Source organism: Schistocerca gregaria, chromosome 9 (genome assembly GCF_023897955.1).
Source record: "Schistocerca gregaria isolate iqSchGreg1 chromosome 9, iqSchGreg1.2, whole genome shotgun sequence".
Lineage (NCBI taxonomy): Eukaryota > Metazoa > Arthropoda > Insecta > Orthoptera > Acrididae > Schistocerca > Schistocerca gregaria.
In genome coordinates, this window is record NC_064928.1 from 213339618 (window position 1) to 213362642 (window position 23025).

General features: G+C 41.3%; 1 protein-coding gene across 5 annotated transcripts in view; it reads left to right on the forward strand.

The window, feature by feature from the left end:
* The first annotated feature begins 19358 nt into the window (after positions 1-19358).
* The window catches only part of LOC126292212 (zinc finger protein 26-like), a 71418-nt gene continuing 67751 nt past the window's right edge, over positions 19359-23025 (forward strand). Inside the window, exons 1-2 of one of the 5 annotated variants that reach the window (XM_049986070.1) lie at positions 19359-19413; positions 20225-20314. In XM_049986070.1, the coding sequence (XP_049842027.1) occupies positions 20234-20314 (81 nt within the window). In that variant the 5' untranslated portion in view covers positions 19359-19413; positions 20225-20233. Of the gene's footprint in view, positions 19414-19512; positions 19816-19844; positions 20105-20224; positions 20315-23025 lie in introns of those variants that run through there. The other 4 variants (XM_049986066.1, XM_049986067.1, XM_049986068.1 and 1 more) reach the window with 4 other exon arrangements.

The window sequence follows — 23025 nt, forward strand, 5'->3', positions numbered from 1 at the left end:
ATACAGAGGTACAAATTGACACACATGCTTGGAATGACATAGGGTTTTATTCATCATCATCATTTAAGACTGATTATGCCTTTCAGCGTTCAGTCTGGAGCATAGCCCCCTTATAAAATTCCTCCATAATCCCCTATTCAGTGCTAACATTGGTGCCTCTTCTGATGTTAAACCTATTACTTCAAAATCATTCTTAACCGAATCCAGGTACCTTCTCCTTGGTCTGCCCCAACTCCTCCTACCCTCTACTGCTGAACCCATGAGTCTCTTGGGTAACTTTGCTTCTCCCATGCGTGTAACATGACCCCACCATCTAAGCCTGTTCGCCCTGACTGCTAGAACTATAGAGTTCATTCCCAGTTTTTCTTTGATTTCCTCACTGTGAGCACCCCGAGATGACAGGCATGGCTGTAACGGATCGTGCAGCCACGTTTCGATCCTTGACTCAACAAATGGGGACGTTTGCAAGACAACAACCATCTGCACTAACAGTTCGACGACGTTTGCAGCAGCATGGACTATCGACTCAGAGACCACGGCTGCAGTTACCCTTGACATTACATCACAGACAGGAGCGCCTGCAATGGTGTACTCAACGACGATCCTGAGTGAACGAATGGCAAAACGTCATCTTTTCGGATGAATCCAAGATCTGCTTACAGCATCATGATAGTCGCATCCGTGTTTGGCGACATTGAATGCACATTGGAGCGTGTATTCGTCATCGCCATACTGGCGTATCACCGGCGTGATGGTATGGGGTGCCATTGGTTACACGTCTCGGTCACCTCTTGTTCGCATTGATGCCACTTTGAACAGTGGACGTTACATTTCAGATTTGTTACAACCCGTAGCTCTACCTTTCATTCGAACTCAGCGAAACCCTACATTTCAGCAAGATAATGCACGACCACATATTGCCGGTCCTGTACGGGGGTTTCTGGATACAGAAAATGTTCGACTGCTTCCCTGGCCAGCACATTCTCCAGATCTCTCACGAACTGAAAATGTCTGGTCAATGGTGGACGAGCAACTGCCTCGTTACAATACGGCAGTCACTACTCTTGATGAACTGTGGTATCGTGTTGAAGCTGCATGGGCAGCTGTACCTGTACACTGCATCCAAGCTCTGTTTGACTCAATGCCCCGGCGTATCAAGGCCGTTATTACGGCCAGAGGTGGTTGTTCTGAGTACTAATTTCTACGGAGCTATGCACCCAAATTGCGTGAAAATGTAATCACATGTGAGTTCTAGTATAATATATTTGTCCAATGAATACCCGTTTATCATGTGCATTTCTTCTTGGTGTAGCAATTTTAATGGCCAGTAGTGTAGTATTGGGTTTGTGCTGTTATATAAGACAGAAAGGGAGAGGATGAAATCTGCTGCTGGCAAATTGCCTATTCCTCACGAACAGCACGTAATGGACCGCTGAGCTTAATGTCCCCATCCGATGGATGTATCACCATCGAGTGTAGTGTGTACTCACTTTCAGAGACACTGTGAGAAGGTTTGGTATTTAATCCAGGACATTGACAGTGTGTGACTTTGTACCATCGCCTCTGCTCCCCTTGTCAGTCATATACTGAAAATTTGATCCACGACTAGTGCCACCACAAAATCATGTGTTAGTGACTTGCTTTTTTTTTTAATTTGTGGTGGATTGGGAATCGGATCCAGATTTCCCAAATATCACGAGTGGTAGCCTTATCCACGCTTATTTTTATTTTTACAAAAAGGAATGTACAGGGCAGAGGGTACATCTGGTACCACTAACTGAGACCTCCTTCCCTGTTCCAGTCGCAAATGTACCTGTGAGAAGTTGGAAAATATGTTTGCCCTGTTGACTGCGGTCAGAGTTCCGTGTGAAAGGAAGAAAAAGAGAATGAGATATTAAAGATAAGACATATCTTTATTTTTCTACATAATTTCCAAGTACATTGAGACGTTTGTCATAGCGCTTTATAAGCTTCAAAAAGCCTTCCAGGAAAAAATCAGGGCGTTGCATACAGAAAAAGCGTTGAACGGCTTGTTTGACGTCAGCATTGCTGCCAAAGAGCCTTCCGCCGAGTGTCTTCTTCAAAGCAGGGAACAGATGGAGATCCGGACTGTAAGGCGGATGATGTAAGCGCTCCCAACCAAGAGTTGCAACATGGTTAAGCGCTGCCGTCGCCGTGTGTGGTCTCGCATTGTCATCCAACAGCAGAACGCCAGACCTGAGAAGGCCAGGCCGCTTTTTCCGAATCACCTCTTTCAATTTCGACAGAGTGGCACAGTGCCTAACAGCACTGATGGTTGCATCCTGCAGGAAGTCCAGCAGCAAAACGGTGAGTAGCACTTTACCTGCAGACGGAGTACTTTTGAACTTCTGATGATGACGGATGTTTCCACTCCATGGATGCGGCCTTCGATTCGGGCGTGTAATGGTGGACCCACGTTTCATCCCCCATCACAGCCTGAAACAGAAGGTCATTGCCAGATTCATGGTAACGCACGAGCTGCTCCAGGCTGAATGCCAAGCATTGTTCCATGTGCGTCGGGATCAGTTGGCAGGGCACCCATCGTGCTGACACCTTCCTGTATCAAAGAACGTTATGGATGAACTTGTGAACTCGCTCATGTCAGATTCCAAGTTCTGCCGCTACTGCATCGACGGTGATACGCTGATTCGCTTTAATCGTGCCATCCACCTTCCTGACATTTGCAACTGTAGTGGCCACGCGCATCTGTCCAGGTCTCGGAATGTCCTGCACCTGTTGACGTCCATCACTGAATTGCTGGCACCATCTCCGCACCACTTGCTCGAAATCGCACGTGACGCATACACCTCAACAAGGCGGTTATGGAACTTCCTGGCAGATTAAAACTGTGTGCCGGACTGAGACTCGCGAAAGGCAAAAGTCCCGAGTTCGAGTCTCGGTCGGGCACACAGTTTTAATCTGCCAGGAAGTTTCATATCAGCGCACACTCCGCTGCAGAGTGAAAATCTCATTCAAGGTGGTTATGAATTTCTGTGCCTGATACTCTACGTGCCCATTCATAGCGGATGACAGCTCTCACATCCGTCTTTGACCACGACTCCAAAACGCACCTTCTCTCCACAGCTCCGGGAAAAGACTGAGCGGCTGGCCTCCGCTTTGGCAGGCACTGCGACAGCGCCATCTGCTTGATCGCGGTCGACCTCTACCCAATGGGGTACCGGTGTCTCGCACGTGCGCGTTCACATGCCGTATCTCTTTCGCCCATATCACACGACTCTGCCCATAGTCGACAGGGAACCTTATTTTCCAACTCCCCCTCGTACCTCTAGTTTCTCGAATCTTCTCACCGTGCTCATTTTGCGAGAGGAAATAATATGCCGTCGGAATCCTCCCCTGAAAATATTCTTTCTAAATTTCAGGAGTAAACCTCTCCGTGATGCTCTCTTGTAGCTTCTGCCACTGGAGTTTATTGAGCATCTCTGTAATATTTTCGCGTCGACTAAACTACCCCGTGACGGAACGCGCCGCTCTCCGTTAGATTTTCACTACTTCTTCCGTAAGTCTCACCTCGTACGGATCCCAGATTGACGAAAACTCCTCAAGAATAGGCGCCTTGTGAGCCACTTCATTCGTGGATAGCTTGTATAATCTGCAGACTGTCTCTCGGAGCTTCCAACATTGTGTACTACATATTCTAGAGGCTAATGCCTCGCCTATGCAACTACTCTCTTCTGTCATCGACTGTTTGTTTCATTTCTGTGTAACTGTCACATCCTATCCTCTTCTCGATGTCTTCCAAATGCTTCATCCTAGAACGTCCTCTCATTTCCCAACACTTAAAGAGTGTTAATGATGAAAGTATTGTATATGATGACATGCCCGACGAATTTTCTCTTATCTTTTCGATTTCCCTTTATAATCATTAACTTTCCTTAAGATTTCCAAACTGTTTTTCTTTTTTCAGGTATTCCTCAAATTACCTTTACGTCTGTCGACTTTGTTCCCTTAAGAACTATTTCTTGAGTTCAGTCTGCAAGAAAGTACTGAATTCAATCACAAATATAATACGATACACTATACATATTTTGTTCTCTAAACTACAGTGTTGAATGTCTTCCTGAAGTCAAGGAACATGGCATCAACCTGTGTACCTTACTCTAGGACGCTCTGGATCTCATGGAAGAACAGACTGAACTGAGTTTCGCAAAATCCCTGTTCACGACGCGTACGTTCGTTTTTAAAGAGCAGATTCATGAGTATAAAACTTGTTCCACAATTCTGCAACAGAATGACGTCAGCGATATGGGTCCATAATGACGAGGTCCATGAGACGTCCGCTAAATCCGCTGGGCAGATCAGGTAATAGAATTGTGGAGAGGGCCAAGGTTTGAAGTCAGTTTCTGCTTCTAATTGTCATTTATCGTATTTTGGCAACTCTTCCGTGGCTGAAGGGCACCAACAAGAAATTTTAAGAAGTTAAAAATCCAATTAAGATAGCAATAAAATAATTTAAAAAAAACACACACAAGGTGCAATACAAATGGCTCAGGGCCACAATTAATTTCCAAAATTTTAGAATATATATTGCCATAGACCTTTAAAGGCAGAAGGCCAACAAGAAATCTTAAAAAATCAAAATTCAATTAAGATAGCAATAAAATAATTTAAAACCCAAACGGCAACATATGCAAGATGTAAGACAAATGGCTGATGGCCACAATCAAATTTCAAAACTTCAGAATATATTACCATAGACCTTTAGAGACAGAAGGCTAGTATGTTTAACAACAAGAAACCTTAAAAATCAATAGGATAAAAGTCCAACTAACATAGCAATAAAATAATTTAAGGGAACAACATATGCAATACCAATGGCTTAGGGCCACCATCAAACTTCAAACTTTCAAAATATATTGCCATAATCTTTAAAGGCAGACGGCCATAGTACGTAAGCTTGAAAGATAAATTTAAAAATTAATTTTGCAAAATTATAAGAAAACAAACAAATAACCATAAGCCTAAATTTTAAAATAGCTGAAAACAGATAATTAAACACCGGTGGCACTCAGAAGGCCTCCAGGGGGTCGGTCTACCCTCGTTCACTTACGCGAGACAGGTGGTGAGCCAAACTACACTTGATGCGTCGGTAACCCAACCAGGGGACAGCCACGGACCGACCGACACAACGACTTCCTTACCCTTAAATCAGTACATGAGAACTGAAAGCGGCAATGTTACAAACGTGATAATTCACAGTGGGGTACGTATTAGCTGTCAAAATTACACACTATGTTGGGCAACGACAAAAGGTGAGGATAGGACGCTGCCTGAAATTACGTTAGTGGCCAGGGCAGGTAACCGGAACACTAACGGCCACTAGACTCGTACACTTGAATTTGAAACACGGTAATAGTTAACTTCGTTCAACAGAACACTGCCTGAATTTACGTCAGTGCTCAGGGCAGGTAACCAGAACACTAATGGCCACAAGGCAGAAAATTCCACTATTGTTGTTGTTGTTGTGGTCTTGAGTCCTGAGACTGGTTTGATGCAGCTCTCCATGCTACTCTATCAAGTGCAAGCTTCTTCATCTCCCAGTACCTACTGTAACCTACATCCTTCTGAATCTGCTTAGTGTATTCATCTCTTGGTCTCCCTCTACGATTTTTACCCTCCACGCTGCGCTCCAATACTAAATTGGTGATCCCTTGATGCCTCAGAACATGTCCTACCAACCGATCCCTTCTTCTAGTCAAGTTGTGCCACAAACTCCTCTTCTCCCCAATTCTATTCAATACCTCCTCATTAGTTCTACCCGTCTAATCCTCAGCATTCTTCTGTAGCACAACATTCCGAAAGCTTCTATTCTCTTCTTGTCCAAACTATTTATCGTCCATGTTTCACTTCCATACATAGCTACACTCCATACAAATACTTTCAAAAATGACTTCCTGACAATTAAATCTATACTCGATATTAACAAATTTCTCTTCTTCAGAAATGCTTTCCTTGCCATTGCCAGTCTACATTTTATATCCTCTCTACTTCGACCATCATCAGTTATTTTGCTCCCCAAATAGCAAAACTCCTTTACTACTTTAAGTGTCTCATTTCCTAATCTAATTCCCTCAGCATCACCCGACTTAATTCGACTACATTCCATTATCGTCGTTTTGCTTTTGTTGATGTTCATCTTATATCCCCCTTTCAAGACACTATCCATTCCATTCAACTGCTCTTCCAAGTCCTTTGCTGTCTCTGACAGAATTACAATGTCATTGGCGAACCTCAAAGGTTTTATTTCTTCTCCATGGATTTTAATACTTACTCCGAATTTTTCTTTTGTTTCCTTCACTGCTTGCTCAATATACAGACTGAATAAGATCGGAGAGAGACTACAACTCTGTCTCACTCCCTTCCCAACCACTGCTTCCCTTTCATGTCCCTCGACTCTTATAACTGGCATGTGGTTTCTGTACAAATTGTAAATGTCCTTTCGCTCCCCGTATTTTACCCCTGCCACTGGTGCACTCAAATCGTAGTCGACCAAAATACTTAATTGCACCGCATGCTGGCTAAATCTTAGCAGTAGAACCACTCGGTGTTTCTTACCAGAAAACCTCGCCAACAGCAAATCACCGAAGCGAACCACCACAACATGAATAGACGTGGCTTGGGTAGCTGAAACCACTGCCCAACTTTTAGGTCCTGGGTCGGCGAACCACGGAGTTCGTATCGATGGGACAGCTCCACACACGCTCCAACACTGCGCAGGGTCTGCCAGCGGACCCAGCCGACTGCACCACGCGGAGATAACGTCCCTCGTCCGCAACAACCGACCGACTGGCCTCAGAATGCCAACAACATCTAAAATCGTCGTCAGTGGACATAACGCCAAGTACACACACAACCTAATAAACACTAGCACAGAGACTTGCACAATACACAACAGTAACATGCACGAACACAAATCGGGAGTCGATGCGCGCACACACATAGCCGACTCAAGAACGATCGGCGAGCCTAAACGCGTCGTCCGGTCGGACGACCGACCGACGATCCACCGAGACCGTGTCCCGGCTCAAGTGATGCCTGGCGGCAATAGTCGGGCGAGCCATGTCGACGCAGACCTCACTGCTGCTCCAACACGACCGCAGTAGTGCCGAATTGCAACTCTCCGACTGGCAGTTCTGGACTCCTCCCCAGACACGTCCCAACTGACTGGCCGACCCGAAGTCGCGACCCGAACTCCCGACGAGAACTGGCTTACGACAGACAACCACTGGGAAGTCATAGCAGCCGAGCAAAGATACTACGAGAGGGGATATATCGGTACTCCTTGCTAGCGCTGGTCACGGTGAGGCAAAAGCAGCAACTCAGTGACAGTAGTAATTTACTGGGTGATCAAAAAGTCAGCATAAATTTGAAAACTTAATAAACCACGGAATAATGTAGATAAAGAGGTAAAAATCTACACACATGCTTGGAATGACATGGGGTTTTATTAGAATAAAAAAAAAAAAACAAAGTTCTCAAAATGTCCAACAGATGACGCTGGACAGCAAAACATCAGAACGTGAGTGACTGCGCATGACAATCATGTATGAAAGGAGCTGTAATGAGAGAGAGAATCAGATGCGCCAGCAGTCGCAGCATGTTGACGTTACCTGAAAAGGCGCTTTTAGTGAAGCTGTATCATCAGAATGGGGAATATGCTAGTTCAGCGTTACGATCCTATTGCCATAGGAAGGGGGTTCGAACGAGTACAGGTCCGTTGACAATTACAGCTGTGGCGAGAATGATTTCGAAGTTCGAAGCCACGGGTTGTTTAGAAGATAGATCTCGCAGTGGCCGACCGAGCACAAGGCGTAATGCTCCTGAGACAGTTCAGGAACAAATGGAGACTGTAGCGGGTTCGTCTATGCACGAGAAAGTCAGCGCTCGTGCAGTCGCACATCGCACCGGCATTCCATACAGTACTGTTTGGTTGTCCCTGAGGCGTACCCTCCGATGCTATCCGTACAAAATCCATCGGCATCATGAACTGTTACCTGGCGATTCAGTAAAACGGAAGGCATTTGCGGTGTGGGCGTTTCAAAAGATGGCGGAAGATGACGATTGATTGAGTGACGTCCTGTGGACCTAGAACTGTCGTGGAAGCTCCATTGCACGTCGAGAAAGTCACGATATGGGTTGGATTTACCACGTCTACCGTTATTGGGCCTTTTTTCTTCGAGGAAATGCGTGATTCTGGTTTTATAACTGCTACCGTGACGGGTGAGAGGTATGCCGATATGTTACAGAATCTCATCATCCACAGCCTGGCTGATAAACACCTGCTGGAGCGTACGATGTTTATGCAGGATGGCGCTCCACCCCATATTGCTAGACTCGTGAAAGATCTCTTGCGCGCGTGGTATAGTGATGATCGTGTACTCAGCCGTCAGTTTCGTCATGCTTGGCTTCCCAGGTCCCCAGACCTCAGCCCGTGCGATTATTAGCAAGTGTATCGTGATCGATCGACATCTCTAGGGATGCTGAAAGACAACATCCGACGCCAATGCCTCACCATATCTCCGGAAATGCTTTACAGTCCTGTTTGCAACATTATTCCTCGACTACAAATATTGTTGGGGAATGATGGTGGACATATTGAGCATTTCCTGTAAAGAACATCACCTTTGCTTTGTCATACTTTGTTATGCTAACTATTGCTATTCTGATCAGATGAAGCGCCATCTGTCGGACATTTTTTGAACTTTTGTATTTTTTCTTTTTTTGTTCTAATAAGTGGTTCATGGTGTGGGTTCCTGTAGTCATGTCCTAGTTCATGAACCACGGGCAACGTATGAGTGGCCAAGTAAGTGGTCCCGACAGTCGGGATACCAGTTACTTTGGAATAAGGCTGGGCATCTCGGTCATATTCTGAGTCGTGGTCACCTTTGTGCTCATACGGCAAAGACTACCAAATCCACCGGTTAGTCCCTCAACCGTTAGGGGTAAAACTCAATGGGACTCAGGGCAAGTAAGGCTAGCAACCTGCTTCCCCGATACTTTAAATATGATGCTGGCAACAATCAGAGCAAAATGCCTTGGACCTTTGGAAGTGATGGAGTCCAACCTCCAACAGACAAACCAGGGACTCCTAAGATACGACTTGGCAAACAAATGGTAATTTGCATGTGGTCCAATTAAGTATTTTGGTCGACTACGATTTGAGTGCACCAGTGGCAGGGGTAAAATACAGGGAGCGAAAGGACATTTACAATTTGTACAGAAACCACATGCCAGTTATAAGAGTCGAGGGACATGAAAGGGAAGCAGTGGTTGGGAAGGGAGTGAGACAGAGCTGTATTCTCTCCCCGATGTTATTCAATCTGTATATTGAGCAAGCAGTGAAGGAAACAAAAGAAAAATTCGGAGTAAGTATTAAAATCCATGGAGAAGAAATAAAACCTTTGAGGTTCGCCGATGACATTGTAATTCTGTCAGAGACAGCAAAGGACTTGGAAGAGCAGTTGAATGGAATGGATAGTGTCTTGAAAGGGGGATATAAGATGAACATCAACAAAAGCAAAATGACGATAATGGAATGTAGTCAAATTAAGTCGGGTGATGCTGAGGGAATTAGATTAGGAAATGAGACACTTAAAGTAGTAAAGGAGTTTTGCTATTTGGGGAGCAAAATAACTGATGATGGTCGAAGTAGAGAGGATATAAAATATAGACTGACAATGGCAAGGAAAGCATTTCTGAAGAAGAGAAATTTGTTAACATCGAGTATAGATTTAAAAGTCAGGAAGTTGTTTCTGAAAGTATTTGTATGGAGCATAGCCATGTATTGAAGCGAAACATGGATGATAAATAGTTTAGACAAAAAGAGAACAGAAGCTTTCGAAATGTGGTGCTACAGAAGAATGCTGAAGATTAGATGAGTAGAACTAATGAGGAGGTATTGAATAGATTTGGGGAGAAGAGGAGTTTGTGGCACAACTTGACTAGAAGAAGGGATCGGTTGGTAGGACATGTTCTGAGGCATCAAGGGATCACCAATCTAGTACTGGAGGGCAGCGTGGAGGGTAAAAATCGTAGAGGGAGACCAAGAGATGAATACACTAAGCAGATTCAGAACGATGTAGGCTCTAGTAGGTACTGGGAGATGAAGAAGCTTGCACAGAATAGAGTAGCATGGAGAGCTGCATCAGACCAGTCTCAGGACTGAAGACCACAACAACAACAACAACAACAAGATCACAGTTCATAGTGACTGACAGAAAGTCATTGAGTAAAACAGGAACAGTACTTGGTGTTCCCCAAGGGCTATAGGCCCTCTGCTGTTCCTGATTTACACAGGCGATTTAGGTAACAACTTGATTAGCAATCTTAGATTGTGTGCATATGATGCTGTCATTGTCTTAAGTCCTCAGATTATGAAAACAAATTGCAAAATAATTTAGACATTTATGCACATAGCGCAAAAAGTGGCAATGTACTCTAAATAATAATAAGTGTAAAGTTATCCAAATGATTACCAAAAGAAATCCGGTAAATTTTAGTTACATGATAAATCAAAAATGGTTCAAATGGCTCTGAGCACTATGGGACTCAACTGCTGTGGTCATTAGTCCCCTACAACTTAGAACTACTTAAACCTAACTAACCTAAGGACATCACACACATCCATGCCCGAGGCAGGATTCGAACCTGCGACCGTAGCAGTCTCACAGTTCCGGACTGTGCGCCTTTTATTAAAAAAGTAACACTCATGTGATATGCTCATAATAAAGTAAAACACTCCATAAATAAAGAAAAAAATTCGCACATTACTAAATAAGAAGGAAAGTAAAGTAGCAACAAATGAAACTAAGCCCCAAAGGTAGCTCTGGCAGAAATAAGGACACTTTCAAATTATTGGCCATCAATTCAATAATTACTTCCTGCAAATGCTATACCCAGTAATAAACAATCAAATGGAGATATGTCAGATTTACATGTGCAGACAGTGGATGCACCATGAACAGGTATTCGCTTGAAACATACAACCGATAAAGACATTATAGAATTAAACAAGTCACTAAAGAGTAATAATTCTGCTGTATGTCATGGCATTTTGAACAGAATATTAACGTCTTCTACACACTTGATAGGATTACCCTTAAGCAATATTTGTAATCAATCAGTGGCTTAGGGAATATTTCCTGACCCATCTATATAGCAGTTTAAGTCTTAATCTCTCAGAGCCTCATAAGCGGTTTCACACAAGTGATAATGACCTTTTAGCACAAGGAGCAGACATTAATGGCCATGCACTAAATACACTCTATAAAACTCTCTAGGGTCCAGTTGGATAACATGCAAAAATGGAATAAACACACAGGTAAATTAATCAAGAAGCTCAGTTCATTACATCTTGCAGGAACCTTTTAATGGACTTAGAATTCTAATACTCACTTTCTATAAATTTACTCCTGTTGTTTTGTTGTTAACAATCAAATTCAATTCCAGCTGATCTGAAATTTCTACAGTTTTAATACAAGATACAAAACTAATTTTCATATAAGAGAAGCTCCCAACTAATTCTATCTTAATCTTAATCTTAATTCTACGATTAGGGATAAAAAAAAAAGTTGGATTAGCTACATGGAAAGTAACAGTGTCATTGTAAAGCTGCATTTACAAGAAGGAATGTGCAATAAGAAGGAACATATACATATGACTGGAACTAAATAAGTGCCAAGCTACTAACAGCCCATAAACAGCAACTGTCTACTACAACTAGGAGGCAGCATATTTCATCCAAGTAGTTACTTTCTTGCCAATAGCATTGCTGTAATGGTAGCACCGGTCAGTTCCCATAAGATCACCAAAGTTAAGCACTGTTGGGCTTGGTTAGCACCTGCACGGGTGACTGCCCACTGAGTGCTGTTGGTAAGAAGGGTGCATTCAGCCCTCATGATGCCAATTGAAAAGCTAGCCTCTCCAGTTATGAAAGCTGACAATGACCAGGAGAGTAGTGTGCTGACCAGTTGCCCCTCCATTCCTCCATCCAGTTATGCCTATCAGCTGAGAATGATATGGCAGTCAGTTCCATTGACCCTTTCAAAGCCTGTTCAAAGCTGAGAATGATAAAGCAGGCAGTCAGTACCACTGATCCTACTGAAGTTTCTTCAGAAAGAGTTTGAGTTTGTCTTATTTTCTTGGTGGACCAGTGAAATGTGAGTCACACTGATTTTACAACCTGACAGCAAAATCGAGGAAGCTATCAACTTTCTTCCTAATTTACATAATTAAATTTAGCTCAGACAGGCTTGAAGTGAGAAAGAATGGAGACTGCCGCATACAAGTCAGCTGTGCAGTGAGCTGGCTTTACTGCCGCTGCCACAGTGCCATTAGCACAAGCAGTACAGTGATGGTTTGTTGTTAATACAGTTGTTGTTGTTGTCATCTTCAGTCCAGAGACTGGTTTGATGCAGTTCTCCATGCTACTCCATCCTGTGCAAGCTCCTTCATCTCCCAGTACCTACTGCAACCTACATCCTTCTGAATCTGTTTAGTGTATTCATCTCTTGGTCTCCTTCTATGATTTTTACCCTCCACACTGCCCTCTAATACTAAATTGGTGATCCCTTGACGCCTCAACACATGTCCTACCAAGCAATCCCTTCTTCTAGTCAAGTAGTGCCACAAATTTATCTTCTCCCCGATTCTAGTCAATACCTCCGCATTAGTTATGTGATCTACCCATCTAATCTTCAGCATTCTTCTGTAGCACCACATTTCGAAAGCTTCTATTCTCATTAATACACCCAGTCAACTGAGTACATTAAAGCAACTACTTCTAGGACACAGAGAGACATACTGGTCATTTAACAATGGGACCCAGCATTAGTTTATAGATCAGTTACATGATTTATGGACACTTTGAAAATCATTCTCAGATTTGAGGGTGTGATGTACACTACATGCAGACAGAAAGGATACAAGGATTCCTCCCTGGGGATGGGGTGTTGGCAGTAACTTTAAAATTCATTTGGGAGTACCAACTCCATAGTAACAATAGCCTATATAAGGGTTCTTTGTGCACTTGAAGACATAATGTACCAGACCCAGCATGGCATTGGCTGCTTAAAGGGCACTGAAATGGATGGATGGACAATTTACACATTAACTTATGAATGTTGATCATTCTTGTGGACATGGGACAGCAGCTAAGAATACAAGTAATGGAAGTGGAACACCTTAGCCATATTTTCAAAGTACTTATTATTCAGAAGACAAGTTTCAATGCTACATTTGTATCACCTTCAGGTCCTACTATAAATCAAACAAGTACTTCCAGTCATTGGCTCACATATCACGGAACCCATACAATAACTAGGTGACATGGACCACTATTTATCAGGAGTGCATATTCCAAATGCGTAGTTACTATTATCCAGTGGTGACTACACATTTAGAATATATTCTCCTGATGAATAGTGGTCCATAGTACCTAGTTATAGTATGTGTCCTATGTTACACACAATAACTAGGCGCCATGTACCACTATTCATCAGAAGTGTTTATTCTGAACGTGTAGTCACCACTGGACAGTGGTAACCACACATTCAGAATGTATATTCCTGATGAATAGCTGCCCATGGTACGTAGTTATGGTATGCATCCTATGATACAAGACCCAATGATCTGAAGATGGTGCAAATGTAGTGTTGAAACAAGTTGTCTGAATAATAAATACTTTGAAAATAAGGCTGTGGTCTTCCACTTCCATTATAAATGCACATTAAGTTTCTATAATTTCCTTATCTTTGGTTCTCCATCTACATCCACACCAAAATCTTTGCTCTGCAAGCAATCTTACACTGTGTGGCTGAAAATCCTTCTGGTACCATTACCGACAATTTGTCTGGTACCACTACCTCCATGTGCCCCCCCCCCCCCCCTTCCTCTCTGTTTCATCCACGAATGTTACATGGAAAGAACAATTGTCAGTAAGCTTCGCTTCTATTTAAGCTCTAACATATTTCTGATTTTCTCGCAGTATCATAATGTGAGATGAATGTGGCAGGAAGTAACATCTTACCCAAATCTTCTCAGAATCTTAGACTTTCAATATTTCAACAATAAACCTCTCTGTTATACAACATGCCCCTCAGAAAGCATCTGCCACTGGAGCTTGTTAAGTACCCATGTAATGCTCTCACACTGAGCAAATTGTCCCAAGATGAAATACACCTCTCTCAAAGCATCTGCCACTGGAGCTTGTTAAGTACCCATGTAATGCTCTCACACGGAGCAAATTGTCCCAAGATGAAATACACCAACCATCCGTCTATTAATCTTAATTGGTAAGGGTGCCAGACTGATGATACTCAAGAATCAGTCGAGTGAGTGTTTTGTAGGCAACTTCTGTGGGTGACACAATTTCCTTAAGATTCTCCTGATGAATATTGTTTTTACAGTTTTGGTCAGTCTGGATGGTTACTCCTCAGTATTCTGTGGCAGTTATTGTTTTCAGTGATTTGTCATCAGTAGAGTAACTGAACAGTAGTTGACTTCATACCCTATGTGCATGCAATATGTTATATCAAGCTCAGTGTCTACTAGCAGTTCCTCCATGATCTGTCAATCCTATGCTGGTCCTCCTCAATTTTGCTATAGTTTCCTGGCATTTCAACCTTTCTATAGACAACAGCCTCATCCATGAACAGTCTTATGGAGCCTTCAGTATTATCCACAGTATCATTAATACAAATTCCAATCCGTAACAGCCTTATAACACTCCCTCGAGGTACTTCCTTTACTTTAAATCTGGCAGTTTTGTTTAGTTAAGAATGATGTGTTGAGTTCCAACTGCAAAGAAGTCCTACCTCCAATAACAGAATGATCCAACACTCAGTAAACTCTTATCCTGTTCTCTAAATGGCAATGTGAAGCTGTACTGAATGCGTTCTGGCAGTCACACAACACAGCAACAACATAGGTGCCTTTGTTTGCAGTGCTCTGGATCTCATGGACGAACAGAGTGGGCTGAGTTTCACAAGATCTTATTAATATATACCTTGAATCATCCTGCATTCCTCAGGCTTCTCTTTTTTGATAGGATCTGTGGAATATGATGAATAAAGGAACATGTTGGGGACAGAATTCATCTGTCTGCTGTGGCTGATTCAGCAGCTGGAAAATCTGTCATTCAGGAATTCGTGAGCAAATGCCAAATGATAAGGAGCGCCATTCTTACAAAAGATGATGTTGCACCCTTTCTGATGCATACAAGCTTCTCCGGAATGCATAGATGCACCATGAAATGTAACTACAAGAGCCAAGTTATAGTGTAGCATGCAGTACGAAGGATATCATTAGCAGCAGATACAAGTGTATTTTTTATTTATAGCTTATCTTTTTAGGATTGTAGCATGATCAAGAGTACCACACAATATATATATATATATATATATATATATATATATATATATATATATTAAAAACAAAGATTCCAAGACTTACCAAGCGGGAAAGCGCCGGCAGACAGGCACATGAACAAAACACACAAACACACACACACAGAGAATTACGAGCTTTCGCAACTTTGTTTTTAATATATTTTTCCCATGTGGAAGTTTCTTTCTGTTTTATATAGGTGTGTGTGTGTGTGTGTGTGTGTGTGTGTGTGTGTGTGTGTGTGTGTGTGTGTGCCCTATGGTTTGGAACAGATAGTTAGTTAACATTTTTGTTTGGAATTAGAGGATTTACCTTAATTTTGTAATCAGACTGTGTAAATGGTAAAGTTAATTAAAACAGATAAAAATATGCAAGTATTGCTTAAAAACATAGCTGCAAATTTTGCATGAAATTTGACATTTTTTAAAAACTAAGTTGGTTATGAGTGTAAAACAATATTAAATCACTATATTCATGTGGGCAAGTTCTGGAGCCATCTGCAGCAAAATAATTAATGCATTGATGATACATCCGCTGAGTCGCAGTGCTTGGAGTCAATAGAGGCTATGTGTGTGTGTTTATTTTTCTTCATCTGATGAAGGCCTTTGTCCTTCGGCCGTCAGCTAAAAAATACACAGTGGTCTACTTTTAAAGGGGTATCTGTTTGTTGTTCAATACCTCACCTCTGTGATGAGCAGCAATCTACCATAATTCATATTGTTATTCCATCCCATATTTTCCATTGTTTTAGCTTGACATTATGTTACAATTTTTTGCAAAGTATGAAACTTTATCAATCTTCGTATGAAGTATAATGTGTACTACACATCATAATATGGGGAATACTAAACATTTTAAGAATGCATAGAAAGTATTGTCAAGTAAAGATACTGTTATGTACCTATTATCCTTTTATGCATTGTTTTCAAGATGTACGTTCCATTCTATGAACACTGCACTACAATTAAAACAGTACTAGAAGTAAAAATAATTTTCATATAGATTATGCATCCCTGTCTACTATTCAGGAAGGAGTTTTATATTTTGATTTCACCTGGTTACTGAAGGATATCACGAAGGAAATTGGGAATCCACAAAAATTTCAAACTAAAGTAAAAGAGTACCTGATTAGCCACTTGTGTTTCACGAATTGTGATCTATCCTTATGTATGTACATACTTGCAATACATGTACATTTTTCGTTGATATTTGCAGAATCTTTCAGTTTTACTATATATTTATGCTTCGTAATTCCAGTAAGGAAGGTAATATCAAAAGAAATCACAATTCCATTCAGCTTCAATGGCTCCTACCAAGAAATGCTAAGGAGCTCATGAATATAGTTTTGAAATAGAAAGGATCTTATTTATAAAAATGTACAAAGGACTATATCAGTATTTTTTATCTGAATAAAATAACTCAGAACTTAAGTATTAGTGCAACCGACAGAAAATCCAAACAGATTCTGGCCGCATGTAAAGTACACCAATGAAAAGATACAATCAGTACATCAATGGAAAGATACAATCAGTACCTTCACTGTGCGATAATAATGATGAATTTACCGATGGCAGTACCACTAAAGATGAGTTACTAAATACTGTTTTCTGAAATTCCTTCACTAAAGAAAACAAAGCAAATATTCGAGAATTTGAACCAAGAACAACTGCCTGCACCAGTAGCTTTGAAGTAGATGTCCTCAGTGAAGAAGCAGCTTGAATCACTTAGTAAAAGCAAGGCCTCCAGTCCTCATTGTAATACCAGTCAGGCTCCTCTCAGAGTATGCTGGTACAATAGCTTCATATTTAGCAATCATATACAACCGATCACTCGTTGAAAGATCCGTACCTAACGACTGGTAAGTTGCACAAGTCACACAAACAGCCAAGAAAGGAAATACAAGTAATCACTGAATTACAGACCCATATTACTAACATCAATTTGCAGTAGGATTTTAGAACATATACTGTGCTTGAACATTAAGAGTTACCTAGAAGAAAACAGTTTATTGACAAACAACCAACTGAATTTGGAAAATATTGTTCTTATGAAACACAACTAACTCTTTACTCTCACAAAGTAATGGGTGCTATTGACAGGGGATGTCGAATCCATTCCATATTTTTAGATTTCCAGGAGGTTTTTGAGACCATCCCTCAAGTACCTTCTAATCAAATAGTGTGCCTATCGAGTATCGTCTCAGTTGTGTGACTGGATTCATAATTTCCTGTCTGAAAGATCACAGTTTGGACAAGAAGAGAATAGAAGCTTTCGAAATGTGGTGCTACAGAAGAATGCTGAAGATTAGATGGGTAGATCACATAACTAATGAGGAAGTATTGAGTAGGATTGGGGAGAAGAGAAGTTTGTGACACAACTTGACCAGAAGAAGGGATCGGTTGGTAGGACATGTTCTGAGGCATCAAGGGATCACCAATTTAGTATTGGAGGGCAGTGTGGAGGGTAAAAATCGTAGAGGGAGACCAAGAGATGAATACACTAAGCAGATTCAGAAGGATGTAGGTTGCAGTAGGTACTGGGAGATGAAGACGCTTGCACAGGATAGGGTAGCATTGAGAGCTGCATCAAACCAGTCTCAGGGCTGAAGACCACAACAACAAGATCACAGTTCATAGTGACTGACAGAAAGTCATTGAGTAAAACAGGAATAGTATTTGGTGTTCCCCAAGGGCTATAGGCCCTCTGCTGTTCCTGATTTACACAGGCGATTTAGGTAACAACTTGAGTAGCAATCTTAGATTGTGTGCATTTGATGCTGTCATTGTCTTAAGTCCTCAGATGGTGAAAACAAATTGCAAAATAATTTAGACATTTATGCACATAGCGCAAAAAGTGGCAATGTACTCTAAATAATAATAAGTGTAAAGTTATCCAAATGATTACCAATAGAAATCCGGTAAATTTTAGTTACATGATAAATCAAAAATGGTTCAAAAGGGCTCTGAGCACTATGGGACTCAACTGCTGTGGTCATTAGTCCCCTAGAACTTAGAACTACTTAAACCTAACCAACCTAAGGACATCACACACATCCATGCCCGAGGCAGGATTCGAACCTGCGACCGTAGCAGTCGCACGGTTCCGGACTGCGCGGCTATAACCGCGAGACCACCGCGGCCGGCTACATGATAAATCACACAACTCTAAAGACTGTAAATTCAACTAAATACTTTGGGATTAAAATCACAAATAACTTAAGGTGGAACAATCGCATGGATAATGTTGTGGGTAAAGCAAACCAAAGACTACCCCTTATTGGCAGAACACTGAGAAAATGCAACAGGTGTATCGGTACTCTTGAAACTTCCTACACTATGTCTGTACATCCTCTGCTGGGGTATGATCATGTGATGTGGGATCTGCATCCACTAGTATTGATGGAGGGCATCGAAAATGTTCAATGAAGAGCAGCTCGTTTTGTACTATCGCGAAACAGGCTAGACAGCGCCAAACTAGAATTGGTTTAAAATCATCTATTGTGGGCGTTTTGCACTTCAGTGTCCACTTAAACATCGTGTCTCGTTATATTATACTTTGATCTGTTTTTCATAATGCTAATACTGTCTCATGCTATCCCGGAGTATTAACATCTCATTTACCAAAGTGACTAATAGAAAATAGACTAGCATCTGCAGTGCGGTCAGTTCTCAACTTTTAGAGCGACACCACGAAAACTGAGAATTAGCAAGGTATAGAAACATTTTAAGCTTCTCTAAGCTTTGTGCTTCGTTCAGTTTTTGGTAGGCCAGAATGTTTTAAAAGTCGTCGACATCGCAGGGTGCTTTCACTTGGGCACTTGAGGGATCACTGCATGCATTCACTTTTATTTCCAAGTACATAATGACATGTGACATCACGTCAACAACTGTGAATCATGAAGCCGTTTTAAATGTCCCACCTAGTCAGTGATTTTCCGCGGAGTGATGGAGCAGTTTCCGTAACTGTCTTTGCCGCTCTAGGTGTTTTCGCGTAAGATCACATTATAGGGGATATGAACTGACAGTACTTTTTAGTATATATATAGCTATATTTCAACGCTGAACAGCATATTGTTAATCGAAGCTAGCAGTAATGTTTCAAAACTGACTACTGCGTAGCAAGTCATACGCGTCATCATTGCACATGTAATTTATGAGTGATATCTTTGCCAAAGAATTTTAAGGTCTGTAGTAATGTCAATTCTAGGAAAATGTTTAGAAAGGAGTGATGCAAAGTGAAAATGGTAAATATTGCCTCTTGCGTGTTACAGCAAGATACTGTGGTAGGAGCCTTTCACCCATAGCTCTATTTTTACTGTTGTTTACATTAACAAATTTTCGATGTAATTTCGTAAAGAAGATTGATATATATCAACTTGTTGACTTGATTAAGGTCAGTAACCTTACATTACCGAGAGACAATAAATTTTTATCGTGGAATCATGGGAAGTAACTGACGTATCATTTACATCATACATACCAGTTGAAATAAAGAAAATCCTGTTGTCGATACGGTTTATTTACGAAGGGCCGCTTGCCCTGTTTATTTTGAAACTTATAGTTTTTTTACTGCCGTTAATTGCCTGTTAAATCACAGGATATTAAACATATGTTGGAAATATGTGTTCAGTGTGTATATCTTGAATTTGAGCGCTTGGACCGACATCAGCAGAGATAAAATGGTATTGAATTTCATAAACGGAGTGCTAACTAGCGTTAAATATTTTTTATGTCCGTGCCAGTGTGATTCATTTACCCTGAGTTTTTGCTAATTTCTCGTTTCACGTTCTGTCTGCCTGCAGGAAGACAGCATGAAGAACGGGGTTGGCACATGTCAGACAGAAAAACATCCGCTTGGACAAGGAGAAGACAGAGGCTTCAGTTGGGATTCTGTAGGTACATCATTGTGCTTTGGTCAGGGACAGTATCTGGATACCCTTGCCAACGCCTACTTATATTACGTATTGCGAATTTATTTAATATTAAGCACAGTATATCCACAGTATATATGTATAAGTATTTTTGCTTTGATTATATTTCCTATATTGTACTGGCATGTGTTTTATTCTTTAATACTCACAAATCTGTTACTATAAACTTGTATAATTTAGTTCTGCCTTGTTGTGGTTTAATATTGACACTTTTCTGCAGTAACCTCACTGTAATAGTGCCACTGGGTATTGAATAATTGACATAAATGCACCCTGCCCCTTGTGTGTTCAATTTTTGTCATTTCTAACAATCTTTATGTACTAGAGTCACTGCAGAGATCATACTGTAGCAAAAGTCTCTTTAAATAGACATTGAAACTTGCTTGTCAGTGCTCACTTGTGTAAGTGCGTATGAAATGCTTTCTCAAACTAATCCCTCCGTGTATGTGAAGTGATTGTCCTGCTGAGCTGCACTGACTTCAGTTAGTGAAAGTTTGCTTGCATATTGCAAAGCCAATAAATGTCACACAACAATAAATATCTTGAAAATGAAGTTTTCGGTGATTCACTGATCTGTAGAGTAGCCTGAAGTTTAAGTTTGAAAGGTTTGAATTGGCGATGGAAAGCAATGTATCACAAAATAATATTTTAAAAAGTTAAGGTCATAGTGAAAGACTAATCTCTAATGTAGCCCAAGATTTAGGTTGGAAGGTCATAGTTTGATTGTTTGATGACAGAGCCAACAAATGTGTTGTGATAATCTTTTGAATTGGTCATTGCATAGTTATATTTATGTTCCTAATAAAATTACCCATTTCCTCTGCTGTGTTCTGATATTTTCGTGCAACAAGAGTTTACGTGACCAAGAACTCTATCTTCACTCAGGAGTCCCAGTATTTGTATGGTTAAAATATGCATGATTACGTGGGGTCATGGTCGTAACACTGGTTAATAGTGCCACCGGTCAAAGTTTATGAAATGTATTGTATCCTTTCCTTCAGTACACTGCTTAATCAGAGGTGTCTGTGAAGAAACATGAGTTTGACAATGGAGGAATAAGCAGCACACTAATTGTTTTAACTTCATGAAGTGTGTGTTTTTTGGGATACATTACTGTACTGCGCTCACAAGTTTTATTATTTGCGCGAAACAGTTCATTTGACCAGAGTATCTTTATTTTCACACTTTATTTTTACTGCTGCATAGCGGGGAGGTTCATATTATTGTAAAATATAGTAATATGGTAATTCATCAGAAATACTGAACCATATGATGCAGAGTACCAGCTGTGACCTATGACATCATCAAAATGTTCGCCTCGATAGCTGAATGGTCAGCGTGACGGACTGCTGTTCTAAGGGGCCTAGGTTCGATTCTCGGCTGGGTCGGGGATTTTCTCCACTCGGGTCCCGGGTGTTGTGTTGTCATCATCATCATCATTTCATCCCCACCCGGCGCGTAGGTTGCCCAATGTGGTGTCGGACCTGCCCCGTAAGGGGCCCCCCGGCCAATGACACCAAACGCTCATTTCCATTTCCATATCCATATCATCATCTACGGCTATACTCTACAACCACCATTATTGATTGCCTCTGTGTGTGTAGCAATTATTCTAATCTTATCCTCATGATCCTTGTGTGAGAAATATGTGAGGGTTGTAGTGTATCTCTAGAGTGATTATTTAAAGCTGGTTCTTGAAACTCCTGATAGACTTTCTCGGTATAGTTTATGTTTGTCTTCAAGTGTCAGCTGTTTCAGTTCCTTCAGTATCTCTGTGACATTGTCTCAAGGATTAAAAAAACCTGTGACCATTCGTGCTGCCCTTCTCTGCATGTGTTCAGTGTCCCTTGTTAATCCTACCTGGTATGGGTCCCATGCACTTGAGCAGTATTCTAGGATGTGTCGCATGAGTGATTTGCAAGCAATCTCGTTTGCAGATTGATTGCACTTCCCCAGTATTGTATCACCTACTTTACCCATGACTGAGCCTATGTGATAATTCCATTTCATATCCCTACAAAGTGTTACATCCAGGTATTAGTACAAGTTGACCGATTCCAACAGTGACTCATTGATATTATGGTTATAGGATACTACGTTCTTTTGTTTTGTGAAGTGCATGGTTTTATATTTCTGAAGATTCAGGGCAAGTTGCTAATATTATCAAAAGCTAACTGAGTGTTTATGCAGCTTGTCTCAGGTAATACTTCATCTGCAAAAAGCGTGTTGTTACTATTAATATTATCTCCAAGGTCATTAATATACAACATGAACAGTAAGGGTCCCAAAACCACACTTCCCTGGGGCACACCCGAAGTTACTTCTACATCTGATGACAACTCTCCATCCGAGATAACATGCTGTTTCCACCCTACCAAAAAGTCCTGAGATTTCACTTGATACCCCCATATGATCGTATTTTTGACAGTAAACGTAGGTGTGGTACTCGATCCAAAGCTTTCAGTATCCCATGCTAGAAGTGTGAATTTGGTTTAACATGATCGATGTTTTCGAAAACCATCCTTGTTGGCATTGAGGAGGTCATTCTGTTCAAGATACATCATTATGTTTGAATTGTTCAGAATATGTTGTAAGATTCTACAACAGATCAATGTCAAGGATATTGGATGTAATTTGTGGATCACTTTCCCCCCCCCCCCCCCCCCCCCCCA